General features: G+C 41.7%; 1 protein-coding gene across 5 annotated transcripts in view; it reads right to left on the bottom strand.

Moving 5' to 3' along the window:
• LOC6037368 (protein roadkill) overlaps positions 1 to 18980 on the bottom strand; it is a 181800-nt gene that overhangs the window by 81066 nt on the left and 81754 nt on the right. For 2 of the 5 annotated variants that reach the window (XM_038248995.1, XM_038248996.1), the window contains one exon: positions 10813 to 10839. Coding sequence is in view for 3 of the 5 variants with exons in the window: in XM_038248992.1 (XP_038104920.1) it covers positions 2799 to 2812 (14 nt within the window). In the remaining 2 variants the exon portion in view is untranslated. Of the gene's footprint in view, positions 1 to 2798; positions 3208 to 4192; positions 4620 to 4754; positions 5201 to 10812; positions 10840 to 18980 lie in introns of those variants that run through there. The other 3 variants (XM_038248992.1, XM_038248993.1, XM_038248994.1) reach the window with 3 other exon arrangements.

Genomic DNA, 18980 nt, shown 5'->3' with positions numbered 1-18980 from the left:
CATTTTCAACTGCTCGACAATCCCGAATTCAACCACCTCCAAAAACCCCAAAAAAACCTCCACCGTTATACCAGACACCCCGCTACGACGAGCACCGGGTTCTGGCTCGAGTTCATCGCTCAGCCGACCGCACTGACCTCTTCGCTTCCTTCGCTACTCCCGTGTACCACCCCAGCCAGCAGCACACAGCCAAACCTATTCCATATTTATGAATTTGTCCTCAAAACGACCGTCTGGGCGCGCGTTTTTTTTTGTGTGTGCTGCTCTGCGTTCCGTTTCGGTTTAATTTTTGCCCCCGGTCGACGTCTTCGTTCTTGCCGTCCATCCGGGGCGCTTCTTCGCCGTGTGTAGTTTGGTATTAAAAATACACACGCCAGTCATCGCCACCGACGACGACGGCGGGCAGCTGCTGAAGAAGCGGACAGGGGAACCAATACAGAGGCGACGGCTTTAAATCCGACATCCGCAGACGGGACAGGATGGGAGCCGAATTATTATCAACTCGGGCTTGAGTTATAATCACATCTACACCCACTTGGTTTGTGAGCTATAGCACGAAACATGTGAGTGTGTGTAATTACGTACTTATTGTTATTGGATGATGTGGCTGTCAGTGTCTGTCGTGCCATGGCTGGTTTGGGTTATTGGGACAGCTGCTGGTCCACGACGACACAGCTATACAGCGTGATTGTCGGGCCCGGATTGCTCCAGTATCGCAAATGCATTCTCCGAATTGGAGTCATATCGATAACTGAGGAGGGGGGGATTAAATGGATTCCCCACTTGTGCGAGCTCCATTACCGTTGAATCACCAGAATTGAGGGACGAAAATAGGTTAAACTAGTACAAAGGACTTTGACAATGGCCGGTTTGAGTTGCCATTTAACCACCTATGTATCCAGATCCTGGATACATAGACGATCCTCATTTTTTTTCGACATTAACAAGTGTTCTAAAGTGTTAACTTGGATAATTCATGGGGATCTTTCTGCTATGTATAATGCTTCTATCTCAGTGTGAAAACTGTGTCATGTGTTACTCTGATAATCAATTTGAAACAAATTGTTACAACAGAGAAAGTGTTCTAAAAGGTTTTCGGAAGCAACAAAAAGCTCCTAATAAAGCCTCAATCATGTTCCAACTGTATGATATCACAAAACTACGCAACCCCAATTGGACGGACTGTGTGTGTACCACCCATATGGTTGTCACCGTTCGTTCCCATTTCACCGCGTCAGTCATTAAAGTGCCAGTCATAATCCTTGGCAGCGTAACCCTATTTCCCAGGAGTCCACCGCAGGGTGGAGTACAAAGGAAAACACCAAGGGTGTACAGCGTACTGAGGAGAGGGAGTGTTCTCCCCCTGTCTGTGTATCTACGCACATACACGCAGACCATGACACGGGACGATACGAGGTGCGGGCCCACCCCTGTCCTGTCACAGTCATCAACAGTCGTCCTCGGGAGTGTCCTCGATGACGTGCGTGGAACTCCAGCGTGAGGGGGAGCAACCGTGCGTACTACACAGCTCTGCAAATTGAAAACTAATATCGGGGACTACTTTGTTGGAATATTAGTATGCACTGGATCGTCTGAGGACCACATGTCAACCACTGTAACAAGCATGAGGTCATCGGATTTTGACCCTGAATCATATTCGCATAACTTCAGTGAATATGGTTGACTAACTCTGCAATTATACTGGTATGTCCTAGGCTACTGGGTACTTCCAGGAGTAAAGGTCTATGTGTCTACCGTCGTAACTAGCCAGAGGTCGTCGAATTTTGACATCGGATCATACTTGCACAGCTTTAGTTAGCTTGGTTAACTAACTTTGCTATGATGCCGTAATGTCTTATTGTACTCCCAGAAGTCCTAGTCAATGTGTCTACTGCCGTAACTAGAAAGAGGTCGTCGAATTTTGACCCAGGATTATATGTGTATAGCTTCAGATAACATAGTGGACAACTACGTTAATATTTGAGATGTCCAGGGTCACAGAAGGACTCCAAAGATAAAACTTTTCAATTCAATTAGTGCAGGATTGGGTCCGTAAGTTTGACAATTTTGGAATAAGAAGACAACAAATTCCTTGGTTAATGTGCACCCTTAAGGAAAATATTTTTTAGGAAAAACCCTAGATCTTTGTGACTAGGGCAAACAAACAGACAAACTCGAACATTCCGACACTTTGCCAGTTTGTCTGCGTTGTTTGTTCGTTTGTTTGCCATAGTCTAAGACCTCCTTAAGTCTAACACCGTATTAACACTGAAACGCTCGGGTAGTCCCTTCCCTTTTTTTCTAAATTTGTTTGTAACTTTTGGTAGAATTGACCATATTGGATGCTTCCGGTTGCAAAAGATCCAGATTAGTCCATATTTTTAACTGTCGGATGGAGAACAAATATGGTCCATTTTTACCGGAAATATTCCAGATTCCGTTGGGATAACTCGGCCGTCTTATGTGGGTTTTTGATCAAATAACAAAAACTTGTGCACAAATCATAAGGATTTTCAGTGTGTAAAATTTTTAAGAAAAAAAGACAGGTCAAATGATTACCCGAGCGTTTGAATGTTAAGAAAGAAGTATTCGTTTTGAAACAGCGGCCAGTCTGGCCAGCTCATTTTACTTTGCAGACTTTTGCAGACACGCTAAAACAAATTGAGAAGAAATTTTCAAATTTCATCTGATAGCTAAAGTGGCCAGGCCTACTGCGTGAGGTTAACCGCAGGGATGATTCGTTGAATATTCGAAATGTGACAATAGGGTTGACTCCATACAGATTACCGATAACTCACCTTGCTAGAGCCATCCTAACATGAGATAATCCACCGAGGGGCAACGCTATGGTATCCACGGTGGCTAATTTTGTGGGAACACGGTGCCAACAGGAAAAAAATAACCAACCGAAGAGATCGGCCGAGGTCGCACGCGCGGAGTTCGGCGCGCAACTTTCACGCAGTGTTTTGCCAACTGTGCAGAACTGAGGACAAACGATGACGACGACGGAGGTTCTTGTTGTTGAACGTGACTTCCCCTATCAGCTCGCTTTTTTTTTTTTTTTTGCTTTGAAACACAAGCTCTTTTGTTTTCCCGTGTATTTGCGCAAACTTTGCCTCTGATTTCTTCTAGCTTTTGTTTCACCTCTTCCGAAGCACACTTGCACGGTTGTTTGCGTAGTTAAATTTCACTTCTATTTTGACTGTAGGGTAGGGTAGTCATCAATGAGACACTTTTGGTTTTCAACTTTCAAAGATTTTTCTCATTTTTTCATCAGCATGTTTTAATGAGCTTTTTGTTGCATTTTCTTTCTTTTAATGTGTTCTAACATTGACCAAAATATGAGATCGATCCGACATCTACAGCCAGAGTTATACAACTGTCTCATTGTAGACGCACTTGGCAGGAACAATGAGACAGCTGGGGAACAATGAGACACACTATGAAAATCAAGATTTTTCTAGTAAAACATCATGTTTTTGTATTGTTCCATCGCAGGTAACTTGCCTTGAACATTTTAGAGCAATTTTGCCAACATGGAACTTTAATTAACAAAAGTTATACTAAAAAGTATTTAAATTTTGTAAAATCCGTATATTTATACCAAATAACTTTGTATTTTTGGTTAAATGAAGTTAAAACTCAATAAATATGCCAAAAATCACTTTTAATTCATGTTTTGAAAGATTTCCATAGATTTTGAAAAGTTTAATGAAGAAAAATCAAAGTGTCTCATTGTTACCCATGAGCTGAAATGAGTGGGGAACAATGAGACAGTCCTGGATTCTGGGTATATTCCAAATTTTGGCCAAACCTAATGAAAGGACATTGTAGCCCAACTCAATCCCTATGGAACGTCGAAAGAAATTTGAAGAAATATTAGTTTTGGTGTTAATGGCAGCCTACGAGCGAAAAAGTAATTTTTGTCCATAATTTACTTTTACACCCCAGAATCAAACATTTATGAATAACTTTTCAAGGGAGCTTCCATAACCAAAGCCACTATAATGGCAGACGGTGTATCCAGTAGACACACCTTTCCCCCAAATATGAGCCTGATTGGTTGAAACTACGACTTGTGAGAGCCATTTTATCATTGTTCCCCGTGTCTCATTGATGACTACTCTACCCTATAAAACTCTTTTCCCACTTTCGGGGCCTTGTTTGCACGCTTCGTTTCACTCGATTATACCTCGAAACTTTCACACCGCTTCTCACTTCCTCTCGTGCAGCTTTCTTCCTTCTGCTTCTTTCTTTGCGCTCGTCACGATCTGTCACACATCGGATTCTTCCTTTGACGCAGCTTCTTCTTCCTCTCTGTAATCAGTGCGTGCGAGATATCCTTCCCTTTTGGAAAACACACTACCAGGACATAACCAACACGGTGTCGAGTACTACTTCAACAGCTGGCAGCACTGCGTCCGCGTGCAAGGGCCTATCATTGAAACTTGGCTTGTTGCTGCTGTTTCCGACACGATCCAACATAATTCATGGCTACTGATGGACCTTAACTTGGTAGTACTTTTCAGAGTGTATCATAATAACATTTTTATTTGCATTTCAAGTACATCTGCGGGGTTGTACACGATGATGACGATGACGGCTAAAACATCTATAGGCTGGGTATATGTGTATTCGTGAAGAGCTTTGTATGTATGTCACACTACCACTATGACACGACACGCGCTCTCTCAGGTACAACAACAACGTATACGAACACACACACACACTCACTGAAAAACATGCACACCCACTTGGTTTGGCTGAGCGATCTCAAGGTTCTTCCGTAATTAATGCCTTTTCCTCTGCTCACCACACTTGTACGCTGAACTGATTGACTCGATCGCTTGACATTCACTCCCAAGATCTGTCATTGACACTTTTGTACTCGGTTGCGCGAATGACAGCCGTTTAGCACACTGGCGGAGAGACTTTGGCACTCGACGTGAGCTACAGTGCGTCGTGATAACACGGTTATCGGATCAAGGGCTTTCAGGATTCTTGCTCGACGACCGTCAACCGGAGTCTAGCCGCGTTGCGAGTGTGTGTGCACAGTGAAGAACACCAACTTCCAAATTGTGCTTTCACCCTACGTAGTCGGTAACCGTTCGAAGACGAAGCAAACTGCGACTGCGACTACGACCGTCGGGGAGTACAACACACTTCTTCACCGAACACGCAACTATTAGCGACTAAGGAGGCTGGCCCGCGCGTACCGTGGTGGAACCCCACATTGGACACCAGTTGGTAACGAGAGTACACTCTCTTTGTGAGAAGCTCTCTCGTTTGCTGAAGCACGCTTGGCAGTGTTGCTAGTTTGTCGTTGAGGAAAGTAGTCGAGGTTGACGGAGAGAGAGCGCGAGGTTTACGCAAGGGCTTCAAAGCTTTCTTAGATGACCTTGAACTCAAAGCGAGTTTTATGGATGGGTGGTGTACTTCTTCACAACATAGTCCATTAATTTTAGGTATTTCCAGGACGAACGAGGACGGCACAACCTTTATAGGCAGCCCACCAATCATTGTGCGGATCCCCATCATAACGGATAGTAGATATCAGGAGCAGGAGTTGGTTGGCCACTTCTGGATTATGAGTCCAGTACGTGGTCCGATTGATCCAAAATGCGGTCGAGAGTAAAATGATCCCATTTTGTATTGAGAGGTAACGATTGACCTTCAAACAAAGAAGATAAATCTCTCGAAATACCAATCCAGGCCACACTGACAAGTGCACCCTATATTGACGTTGAAGTTCAATCTATTCATGGCCTTCGAATCTTCGGATGGCCGATACTGTAGAGTCACGGTTTAGGTAGACCAAGGTTTTATTAATCTTGGAGTAAAATACTCTCAACAGTATTTCACTTAATCCTCGGTGTCCCTACACCGTTATACAACCTGTTTGAGAGCTTTTTACTCTTAGTTGAGTGCTGGGCACCTTCAAGTGCAAAGTCTTCATAAAGCTGGTCGTTACTAATGACATAACCGACGCTCAATCCCAACTCATGAAGGCTTTCCTCACATCCGTGGAACTTCAGGTTCAAAAACGAGGATATGCACGGTGCTGCCTCTAGCGGTGGAGAGCTCCAACTTTTCGACAAGTTTTTATGACAGTTTTACATCGACGGGTCGTCCATAGTGCATGTAATTAGAATATTTCGAATTTCATAAAATTATACAAAGTGGAAAATTATTTTTAGTTATGATAACAGCATTTATTTCCATCGAGAACATAATGTTGACTTAGCAGTAATTCGGCGTGCAGTTAAACTTAAACAGCATTTTCAACAGAACTCTTTTTACAAAAAGGAATCATTTGAAAACAATGTTTTCGGCCAGCCAAATAATGTCATAGCCGATTACGATGATTGATTTCAATGTGCACAATGCCTTGGACAATTTCTCACACACATACACTGCCGTTCTACGCATAACTGTCCCATGTTCAAAAAAGGGCAACTGAAAAAAAAACGCGATTGAAATTTTTTTGACAGATTTCTGTGTTTCTACGCATAATTGTCCCGTAAGTTCCTTTTCGCCCTGTGTGTCCCTAATCACCCCAGTTAGCAGTTTATCACCCTTATTTCTGGAGTTTTTTTGAAAAGGTCCAATAAACCAAATTTTCAATTTTTGCTTTTTGGGTGTTTTTAGAACCGCCTTGAGTCAGGGGTATTCAAAAACACCCAAAAAGCAAAAAATGAAAATTTGGTTTTTAGGACCTTTTCAAAAAAAAAAAAAACTCCAGATTTGTGATTCTCTTGCTATACAATAGGTTAACAAGACATAATGCTTAGTAAAACTAATGATTCCGTGTAAGAACATACTTGGTGAGACAATTATGCGTAGAAGTGTTACGATGGGACCAACAGACTTGGTGTTATTTGGTGTTATTCAAACTAAACTTAAAAATATCATAAAGTCAAAATCGTCCAAAACTGACATGGGACAATAATGCGTAGAACGGCAGTACACATCCCTTGATGTTGTCGTTGTTCTGTAGATTCTAATAATTATTGTCAGCAGATGTAGATAGAGAGTAATCCTTATTTTATTTTAATCTGGTCCCATTTGTTGATCACAATTTTATTCTAATTCTATTTTCTTTTTCATCTGTGCCCAATCTCTTAAGAACGCTTATAGTAGCGCAGAATATCATTTGTTCGATTGTTGTTCATAATATGATTCGAGATATTTTTCATAATTTTATGCTATGACACATTCTCTAGCGACAAAAACGACCCGTTTTGACTGATAGGACTTACATTTTAATTATTTCTCACTCCGTTGCATCGTCACGGAGTGATCGATGTGGCAAATGAAAAGTTCGACTTAATAAAGACTTCCATATTCACTTCTTGTACTTGAAAATTCAATTTCCAATCCGAACCTGTTATAAAATTTATATTTGGAACTGGTTTTAATCTCATACGAGACATATTTCGCAAAAAAGTGGAAAATTTCGTGATGTTGCAATGCCGGAATATGCATTTGTATCACTCACAACCAAATTTTGATTTTATAGCTAGTTTTCTTATATTCCAAATTTTATCCCTTTTCGATCATTTTTTTAAATCATGCTTCTAATGTTTTAAGATAAATCTTAGTTGATAATTTTATTTAATCATGCACCGGCTACATGAAATATGCATTGACCCCTCGTCCGATCAAAACTGGTATACTGAAACATTGCCTCAAGTAAACAAAATCGCAGCACTCCATGATTTGAATTTTCGTTTTGCCTCTCGTGTTGGCCGTTTGTTTTTGCGATTCTTTAACCTTTTCTGCTCAAAAATGCCGGAAAAATTGTGCATTAAAAACTGCATTTTCAGATATCATGGCTCATCGTTTTATTCGATTGCAAACAGGTATTCAGGTAGTGCATGGCTTGAATTCTTTGACATCGAACAAAAATATGGGAAGAGGAGGGGATTCGCAAAGAAATCGCGTCACCAAAGCAGCATAAACTCCTTCATTTAATGAATGAATGCTTGAATTACGCATGGTACTTTTGTGCGAGTTTTACCGAAAACTCTCATGATTTTCCAACTTTTATATTCTGGAGCAACATTTGAAAAGGGCGCATAAACATTTTGAGAGCTAGAGCTATTTTGCAAATTCCGAGATAACATTTCACTATTTAACAAAACCCGCAGCGTAAGAAGGTAGCTGGGAAGGCGAGCTATTGTTTTACACATCGAGTTTTGAGAAAAAGTTAACTGTTGGCTCGGAATTTGCGAAATAGTTTCAGCTATTAAAATGCTTATCCGCCCTTTTCTCGTGTTGCTCCAGATAGGGGAAATATACCCATTTTAATCACTCTAAGCCGTTCGACCAATTCTCATCACTTTTGCCGTTTTCCGCTATTAAATCAAATTTTTCAAGTGTATCAACAATGGAGAGTTGTTTGCTCACTTTTATTTAAGCTATTTATTACTTTGGACCAGTCAAAAACACTTTATGAAAGCTCTAATTCATGAGCAAATTGCTGATAGGCCGATAATAGAAATAGGCTGAAAAAGGGTATAGTTCCCCTATTTCCGTACGATTGATCGCTGTAATCTAAGCTTCTGTCAACAAAAAAGTGGTATACGTGTTTTGATCTGTCAATTTGCAAGAGGTATAATAGATTCAAATTTTAAAGTTGTTGATGCTGAGTAGGCTGTGACAAGCGTGGACAAATTTCCACTATACCAGTGACAGAACTGAACAATCGTCCCACTTTTTGAGCTAACAGGTTGTATGGAGTTCCATCTATGTGCTTTCCTCCCCATCAATGACATCCTCAAACAGGTAAAACCCTCGACTCCAAACCATCTGGCAACACTGCCAACATCATCGTCACGCTGTACTGCTCTCGCTCGTACACCTCGTTACGAAAGAGAGCAAGGAGAGTTCGAGTACACACGAGCAGCAGCAACGCGTCGTACTACTTCTGAACAACACAGTCGTCGATGACGGTCGGGGCCTCGTGTTATTGTTGCCGTTGAGGTTGTAGTCGTAGCATTCAACAGAGGGTCGGGTCGCACCCATACAGCAGCGGCATGCTGATGGCAACTTTACGGCTGCTAGGGTGTCCCCTTGATATGTTTCGTGTAGGAGTACGGCCGTACGACTGTGTGTTGGTGCGAGAAGTACGAGCGCTCTCCTTGACGGTTCTTCATTGGAATGGGGGCTGCCGCCGCTGCGGGTTGATTGAGAGCAGCCGTGGTTGATGAGGTCGTAAAGTGGCAGGCAGGGTAGGCAGATTCTTTTATCTATAGCCGAGGGGTGTGCGAAGTGTGAGAGGGCGCCCCTCGTCGATCTCTGAATCGAGTTTGAGTTTGTGTTGGGGGCAGATTTCGGGCGTAAAATCTCTCCTTTGATTTCGTTAGGCCACGCTGCGTGTTGGTGTGTTGGTGGTTTCTGAGGGTGTCTCTGCTGTACACGAGGTTGGTTGGTTCAGAAATCGAGAACACCAAATCCGAAGGGGTTCCACCGAATAAAGAGTCCATGGGTAGTTGAAAACATCAATTTTATCTGCGCGCTTCTACAGTTGGTTTAGCGGCCACCGTTCAGTCAGCTTTCGTCCCCATGGAGAGTCAATCAACCGCGTAGAGGACATTGCTGTGCGCGCGCCAAGCCATGTGAAAGTGCGTCCATTACCCTCACTGACGGAAAGTGGCGGGCGTTCATTAGCCCCTCGATGATGATTTTCTCCGTTTTCTCCCCGCTTAATTCGTCGTCATCCATCGCTAATCGAGCAGCTCGTTGACCATCGAGAAAGAGAGCGCTGTTTTTCGTACACCCCCGCAGCAACCGCTTAACCACTTGTACTCGCACCAACATCACCACAATTCCGCACTAATCTCTCTCTTGAGTGGCGAGCAATCTCAAGGTTATCAGGAAATTAGATCATGCATAATTTAAACAAACCTTCCCACACCCACACCGCACACAACTCAGTCGACTAAGTCGACGACGACGGCGGGTCGTTAAGCGTCGTTCAATCTAGGCCATGAACTGAATTGACCTTATTCTTGAAGTTGATTGCTTCACTGACTCTGTCGTTGGCTGAGTGTGTGTGTGTGTGTGTGTTTGTTTCGCCTGGCGAATCTTGCTTCGGCCGTTTTCTCCAGTGGTGTGCCCGGCCGCCAGAGTCGTGTGCTATCAATTTCCTGTCTTGGGAGAGTATGTATCGAGAGGTTTGGTTTTGGCGTCGTCGTCGTCGTCGTTGATGGTGGAGGCAATTAGTGAAGAGTGGATCCAGGGCACGGAATCAGCGAGGCACGAGGGGTTGATGGGATGTTAATTTTGGAGCAGTTTTGGAGAATTTGTTGGGCATGTTCATCATGTTCATTGAATATAACCATATAATTGTTTAGTTTTTGTTTTTTTTGTAAATTTAATGCATGGCAAAATAACGAAACAATTTTCAGACACAATTTCTTTAAAAAAGGCCCTTTAATTTTTTTTCTTAGTGTCGAACTGTCACTTTTTACACGGCGCTCACGCACACTATCAAAACAAACGTTTGATAGTGTGTGTGAACTCCGTGTAAAAGGGGTGTCAAACTAAAAAGTGACCCCGTTCGTTTGACAACAGTTGGTGTCAAGCTATCGGGGTTTGAGTGTAGTGACGGTCGCTATACTCTTACTCTCTGATGTTTTGATGCAGAGAGCATCAAATGATAGATTCTTCTATCACTCATTTGCAACACTGGCTATGAGGTTTCCTATGCTTATAGGACCTCTTTAATAATAATTATGAATTGATGAGATCTTGGTTTATACACATTTGGCATAGATAAACTTATTTTTAAAATCTAACTCAACTTACCTTTAATTCAGTGTTGGTTACTGAACACTGTAATGAGAAAAGAAAATTGCATCAGAATTGGAAAAATGTTATTGTCGAAGCAGATAATAGTAGTTCATGTTTGTTTACAGTTTGTTTTGGCATCACTGTTTCGGTATGTGTTATTCTAAAACTTAAAAGTAATTCTTGTTTAAATTTCGATGCCTCTGTGCTCACTTGCGATTGCGAGAAAGGAATCACAGCAAATTTAGAACAAGAAAGCCCAGTGGCTTCAATTTGCTAACAGTAAATAATTGTTCTTTGTTTATAAAGAGATGAAAGCAGAGTTTAGCATACATTAAATTCGACGCTGTTATATTTTGTCAACATAATTTGTGAGCAAATATATACATTGAGAACTTTAATCTCTTGTTCATGGAAGAATCTTCATCAAAAGAAAATCTTCCGATGCTCATCAAGATAAAAAATAAAATCGAAAGGGAACAAAGCTCTCCTCTATCGCGCACGAATGATCGGTGAAATGAAACACAAAAAATCATCATCTGGATTATTCGTCGGAACACCGATTTCACTACTTCACTTGCAGGGACACGTAGAAAATGATCTGTCACATTCGTAGATGAACAATGATTGTAAACTAAATGAAATGCTAACATTGAGATTCACAGAATATCTTTCACTGATTGATTTTCTTGGAAAAGTTTCGAAGAAAGCGAAGAAAGTTCGCAAGCGAAAAAGATTTTTTGTCATAATTCCATCCAAGTCTCTTCTCAAACCACCACTAACGTATGAGAAAACGACTTTTTGGGATCACTACATATTAACATATTCGCAGCCGATTAGGAGAGGCCTTCATGATGGCTTTATACCGCGGTAAATGTTATGCTATTATGTAGACATCCATTCACCACGTCAGCATAAGTGCGTCTCGGTGGCAAAAAGGGTGAAACTTTGCGTTATGTGTGCCTGCGCGTTTGAAGCAACAGCATAAAAAAGTGAAAACCACTTTGCATTGTCTTCGCACTGTACGGAACAATGCAAATGGTAAATTGTGATTGTCGAGCGATGGAAAATCTGTTTCTTTTGTGTGTGTAACTTTAGCGAATTAAATGGTGCTCCAATTTCGAGGGCAGCTTCCCAAGGCTCATCAATCAGATCGTGAACCTTCTTCTACACGACGACGACGACGACGACATGAAACCGCAAACTTCCCGGAACACAGCTTGCTCGTGCTGTCAGCAGGTCTAAAGCTTGGAGCAAGTGATTGATGAAACGCTTAGTCGTCCAAAACAGGAAGAGTCGTTGACGAGCTGCAGACGAGGCCGGTGTAACCCAATTACCAATTGTGTACGGCTTCTTGGCCGGGATTGGATTCGGCGACGACCTCCAAAAAACCAACATGGCGTGGATTATTTTGAAAAATGGCACAAATGGGTCACTTTACAGTTGTGACGACACATCGACAGATGTGTTCAAATGTGTGGTTTGTATCTCGCTACAGCAGGAAGTGTAAAGTGGTGAGATCAAGTTGCGTCAAGACAATCTCCGGCTTCACCAGATTCGTTCCATCCTCATCTGGGTTGATGTATTTGGCACTCCCTGGATGGAACTGTTTGAACATTCCTAGCGCTGCTCCACATCCAACCATAGAGGCACGCGAGAAATGGCATTTCTTCGCCGATTCAGCAGCACAGCATCGCCGTCCAAAGACCTTAAACCGGGGGGATTACTGTCTACAGCAAATTATTCATTCCCTTGCTCCGCGGGGAGCTCCCACAACTATCGTCATATAATTTAATGTCACTTTAACATCTCTTCGCTGCCTTTGCTTCCTACATCTCTCACATCCAGCAGCATCATCAAAAGCAAGATAAAAATGAGCACAACCCAGCATAAATGGGTTCTTCAACGTGTCGTCGCTCCTGGTCTGGCCACGCAACCCGAAGAGCAACTATTGGACGGATACACGACGGATCAATCCAGCTAGTAGTGTTCTACCAGAAGGAGTTGATTCTTAAGACAAGCCAGATGCATGGAGTTCAATCCCTGGATCATACCTTCAATACTGCAGAGAAGAATATGAAAACTCAAATGTATCACCTTTCTCTCTCCCGTAAAGCAAACATTGTCGGTTCTTCTCTCACTTTTCGTTTGCTCTCATTTCATATCTTATCCCACTTTTCTCGCCGGTTTCTGCCCGGCACCTTGCCCACATACAATCAGACACAATCAAAAGGAAAAAGAGATTAAGAGTCCGCCGAACAATACATGCTCCGACGACGTTGGCCCCCTTGAACATCTCGGGGTTCCACAAAGAATCTGCTCTGCTCTGCCCGTTTCGGGTTCAGCAACATACCCACATAAATATGGAGAGTGAGTGAGCACGAAGCAACCCTTCGGTTTGGTCGTCCGACTTTGTTCTGCTTTCCGAGCACCATTTTTTGGGCACGATTTTCGGTGCTAGGGATGCGGATGTGGGAGGTTGGGATAGCTAATACATATACTGAGTAAACTTTGTATGAACCCTTTGTCCTTTTTGGGATCACACCAACTTTACACTCAAACGAGGGTTGACAAATTCGCCAACATATCTACCTAATCGCGGTCGGTCTCCATAATATTTGGACTTTAACAAACAAAAAAAACGAAAATGAGCAGCAATTGACCTGAATCCGGCGGGATTCAGGATTCGCTAACCTCTTGAACCATGCACTGAAAAAAAAAAAATAAAAGTACCAAATACCTAAATTCTAGGAATTTTGGCTCCTTTCCTTGTTAAGTAATCCAAAAACCCCGATTACTAAATAAGGAAAAGAGGCAAAATTCCTAGAATAAAGGAATTTGGTACTTTTTCTATATTTCAGTGTATCATCATTTAATATTGAATACGCGCCGATCACTGATTGACCTGATGGGATTGGAAGATCTTTGTTTAGGCGTTGCCAGGCAATGCCAAAAGACTTCGGAATTGGACCGCATGGAGCTCTGTCTGAACCTGTTCTCGAACACCCAGGATCGACCAACGGGACTATTTAGATCAGCTATTCTCAACCTTGTTCTAGGCCGGTACCCCCTCCCATGTAAATCAAGTAGGCCCGGTACCCCCGTTGAGAATCGCTGATTTAGATGAATCCTCATCATGTTGCATATCAGATTTGACAATCTACGATAATTACCTTGTTGCGTCACCCAACCTGGCCACTCCGGAACCGATTACCGGTGAGTGCTTGGGGACACTTCCGGAATATGGAAGAAACTGTATCATCCGACTTATCAAACTTCATAAAATTGAAAGATGTGACAATTGATGGTCATACCGTTGTTCTCTGGCCCATCCTGGCCGCTCCGTAACCAGTTACTTGTGGTCGTAAATTAACATCCCAAACCGTATCAATAAGAACCACGCTGTGCAGCTGATGGGAGTGCATGTGCTTATATCTGAACTCAATGTTCAACAATGTAGTTACCAAAAAAAATATCCAAAACCACGAATTGGAAAGCGCCACCACTGCGTTCAAAAAGACACACATCAAATCAAAAAGCCAAGCCCGCCAAAAGCTTCGCCAAAAAAAAAATCGAAACAGATCAGTCAGACCCAGACCCAGACCCGAAACAAAAGAAAAATAAAAAAGCAAAAGCTCGCCTATTCGGATCATGGTCGGCAGACAGATTATAATTATTATTACCACACTTTCCCTGTGTATGTGTGTGTTTGTTTCTGCCACGCCGTCTTCAACGCGAGCTTCGGTAACGTCGACACCTTCGAGCGGGCTCGTCTGCAGTTTTTTGGCCAGCAACAACTCCACCAACATCCCAAAAGTCTCCTTCAACGCAGCTGCTGCCTTCACGCTACAAAAACCATGCTTGACGACACGGCGAGTTGTGCGAATTTCTGCGGTTCTGCTCGATGTGGCTTCACCGCCGTGGGTCACCGGAAGGTTTGTTTTAGTACACCTTCAATGTCCTATTGGCTTAGAGTATGAAATCTAGGGGAAATTCTCGTATCTTTGGCAGGTTAAGCTCTCGCTCCTAACTCCATCCAATTTGCTGATTTTCACTATTTAAACAACTAATTTTGCAAAACTTTTGGTAGAAACTTGCTTGCTCACTTCTTATTGAGCTATTTATCACTCGATTTCAGTTGAAAACGCTTTTATTTAGCTTTAATTGCATGTCAAAGTTCTGACCTGCCAACATTAGAGGCACGCTGGAATTAGATGCTGTTCCCCTATTAGCTTTCAACTTAATGGTGATTTAGAAATCTAGATCACGTTGCTAGAATAGCGTGGTAGTCAAACAAATTTCAATTGTTCGTCGACGTGCCACCCAAGCTACGCTGCTACGAAGTGGTGCGTTCCCAATCATTTCCTATCCGAACACCCCACAACGGCTGCAAAAGTTAATGAACCATAATTGATTAGGCAGATTGAACATTTTTAAGGGCTTTACTTTCGCCAGCAGCTGTCGCTGCCACCACATGGTCTTGGAGGTAGTAGTTTACCGAGAGTTCACCTCGCGGCTACGCGACCAGGATACCACCAACTCGTTGACAGCCACAGAGGTCCCCAGAAAGGTGTTGCGAGTTTCGCGCTGAAGAAAACGACGGGAGCCTCGGTTTACTTTTTTTATTTATAAACTTTTATTTTGAAGAAGTAACGGAGGACGACTTGCCGGGGCAGGCTGTCAAAGTTGAAAGTAGAAAGGCAAAGAGAGAAAGTTTAGCGATCGCGGTCGCGGACATGTCGCTAAACGTGGACCGTGGAAGGGAGGGAGGGGGTGGGGACCGGTTCGAATGGAGGCCACCGTTGAGGCGGAAGTGCTCTGATCTGCCGTTAAGTGGCGCGCGGGTTGGTAGCAGATCGGCGCAGATGCAGATCTGGGCGAGATTAAATTAAATTTGTAGTGCATGCGGCGCGTGGCTATGTGTGAAATGTTTATGAGCGTGCAGGGAAATTTTCACTTTTTTACTCATTTCAGTACGATTCAAGGTGGCCAAAGCAGGACTTGTAAGTCTGGATTTTAGTAGACCAGATACTTCAATTTAAACTACACCAAATTATTTATTTAAGACAACCACGTTCAAGCGATTAGTCTTCTCAAAAGTCTTCAAACGCCTCCTTCCAAAAACTCACCTCAAGTACTCGCAGCGCGCTATGCTCTAATTTCTAAGGCGGTCATAATCAAAAATTTATGTGCTGAAATTGCTCTTTTCACTGCGCTCGTATAAGTGCGTAGACAGAGAGACGCGGGAGTGCGTGATCGAAAGTAGTAAGCACGCAGCAAACGCACATTTACGCACCGTTTTTAAGTGCAAGTGTGTACTAGAAAAGCAGTTTTGAAGACGTTTGAACGCTTCATGCGTACGCAAATCGAACTCGAAAGTTGTCGAATCTGGGCATTATAATGTGCAGGGGTGGACTCTAGGGTAGAGATCGTTAAAGTTGGTGAAAAAAATCTTTTCATACAATAACGTCTCCTTTGAATCGCTATTAACTCGTCACGGTTAACTCAGATCGTTTTGCGATCTTTGACAATTTTTTGTGTCATAAAATTTTATATAAGAATCTCACACTTGACAATAAACCGACACATTTAACCTTTCGTAAAATTTTGAAAATCACAATTTCTTATTTTTACCGAGCCAGGATTTTCCAAAATTTTAAATTTTTCTTGTCACTCTAGTAGCCACTCAAATTTAAATGTCGAATTACCGCCTGTTCCAAAATCTCAAATAATAAGCATTTCTTACCCAAAGAGTGATTGCATATTAAAAACTGTAAAAAGTTTATAACAACCAAAAAAAATTCTAAACAGATTTTAAAAAATATCACATATTTCTAATCTAATCTAATCTAATCTAATCTAACACAAACGCAGCCAGTCCGATGAAAGCATGCTGGAAAGTCTTGTGATTAGATTACCCCCCAAGCACTTTTCTTGTCATTATTAATAATTGCAGTACATCCGAGAACACCCGAAAATGTATTGCAAAAATTAAAGCGGCCAGCCCTACTACGTTGTGTTTACCGCAGAGAGGATTCTGAGAACGGATCACATTTCACAGAATCTACAGGGGAGGAAGGATGCGTGGACATACCGTACCAAACGCTCCTGTTTACAGTTTCATATGTGTTTTGTATGATGTGTTATGTGGAAAATATAGTTTGGTTTTATAATCAAATAAATATAATAATGCAATATAATGATCATTTAAAAAAAATCCCTTCACCTATATATAATAACCACGCACCCAAGCACACAAACAGCGAAACAATAGAAATGAAAATGAGCATGCAAAAACAAGACAGCGCGTCCCCATGGTCAGCGCACTAATCTTTAAAAAATATCACATATTTCAATTTAAAACAATTAAAAAAACTAATAAAAAAATTCTAAAAGAGTACTTCAAAAATTCAAACTTATAATTTTGATTCAGATTTCTATAATTAAAAGCGTAGGGTCGTAGATGGTGTCATTCGCTCTTAGAGCAGTGACTGTCAATGATGATTCTAGATAAAGAACTCAGAAAAAGTAAATTATAATGCAAAATTGACGGGACTGGTGGTGTAGTGGTGAGCGTGGTTGCCTCCCACCTCAGTTAGACTGGGTTCGATTCTAGACGGTCACGGTGGAATTTTTCGAGACGAGATTTGGCTGATTACGCCTTCCGTCGGACGGGGAAGTAAATGTTGGCCCCGGTCTAACCTAAAGGTTAGGCCGTTAGCTCAGTGCAGGTAGTCTCTCTGGGTCCTGTCTTGGTGTTAGGCAGGTTGATTCGCAATCCACAGGTCGTCAGTTTGAATCCCGGGTTGGATGGAAGTTTAAATGTAAAAAGAGGTTTGCAGTTTCCTCAAAAACAAGCCTTTGGACACATAGTTTAGCATTTTGCAAACTAGATTTAAATGTTTTTCTAAAACAAATATGGCCGACCGTAAATGTTACCTTTTATACTCTTCAGCTTGAACAAATCGTCAACAAACATCAAATTTATAAGCCTAAACAAAACATATCTTAATGTTGTAATTTGTTAATGTTAATGAAAAATCTAGTTAAAAAATGCTATTTCTCTCAACTTATGCATTTTATTATGAAAACAAATTCTTTTAAAATGAAAATTTCTTGAATTTATTTTGACAGTTCTGCAATTTTAATAATTTTATACATATTTTCTAAACAGTTAAAAAAAAACATTTTTCTCCATTCAAAACGAAAAACGCTTGGATTTTAATATTTATGTCAAAAAGATGTAATTTTTTTCTGGTGTAATGTCACTTTTTCAGTCTTAAATAAAATAAAATTACATCATAAAAGAGGTAATATTCAACCTTCCAAATTCACACAATTTTTTACTGTGTAGTCTATCCAAGATATTCAAATAATCAAAATAATGGAAGGGACTTTTAAATATTTCGTCTAGTGTTCAAGAACCAAGTTACTTAATTGAGCTAGCAACATAACTGAGCTGAAAGCTAAGATCACTAAGATCCAGTCTCTTCCATTTTTTTTTTTTGATAAATATTATTTCTTTTCTAAAAATAATACGTAAATAAATTGGAAACTGACAAACACAAGTACTGAAAAGAGCCTCAAAACATAACCTTATCCTCGCGCAGTAAAGTTCAAGCCCAACAACTTCAAAGGAGCTATCCGTGGCGATCAACTGGCCATTAATCCGGTCGGGTCAAATCGCTTCGTCATCACACCGCACCGGCCTTTCGACAGCTGAGCCATCAACCTGATTAAGGGTAAACCGGCAGTAGTGCTCGAACGACTCGGTGTTACCTTATCGTGTTTCACACCGTGTGAACTACGCTGCCCCTTTTGATCGCCGAATGATCAACAACAGCACACTAATGTGATCGTCGCCTTGCGCTGGTTTTATTCGCTTCCTTGATCTCAAAAGGCGATATGCAAGTCAGTCTGTGTAAGTCACCCTCAGTCAACTCTGAAGTGAGCGGGAGAGGTTCTGATCCGCTCTGTGCATGAATAATTCTTGCGTACACTGAGAAAAGTTCGATTGACGGAATCGAAGGCATCTTTCTATGAATTTAATACATTTGTCTTCATTCGTCTATTCAGCTCGCAGTAGTTAATTTAGGAGCAGATTTCCGAGATTCTGTCGACCCTGTTGCCATCAGTGCTGCACGACTTAACCGAGATTAACGCAACAGCCTCCAACAGCATATGAC

Source organism: Culex quinquefasciatus, chromosome 1 (assembly GCF_015732765.1).
Source record: "Culex quinquefasciatus strain JHB chromosome 1, VPISU_Cqui_1.0_pri_paternal, whole genome shotgun sequence".
Classification (NCBI taxonomy): domain Eukaryota; kingdom Metazoa; phylum Arthropoda; class Insecta; order Diptera; family Culicidae; genus Culex; species Culex quinquefasciatus.
Note: the sequence above shows the minus strand (reverse complement) of the source record. Positions and strands in the feature narration are given on the sequence as shown.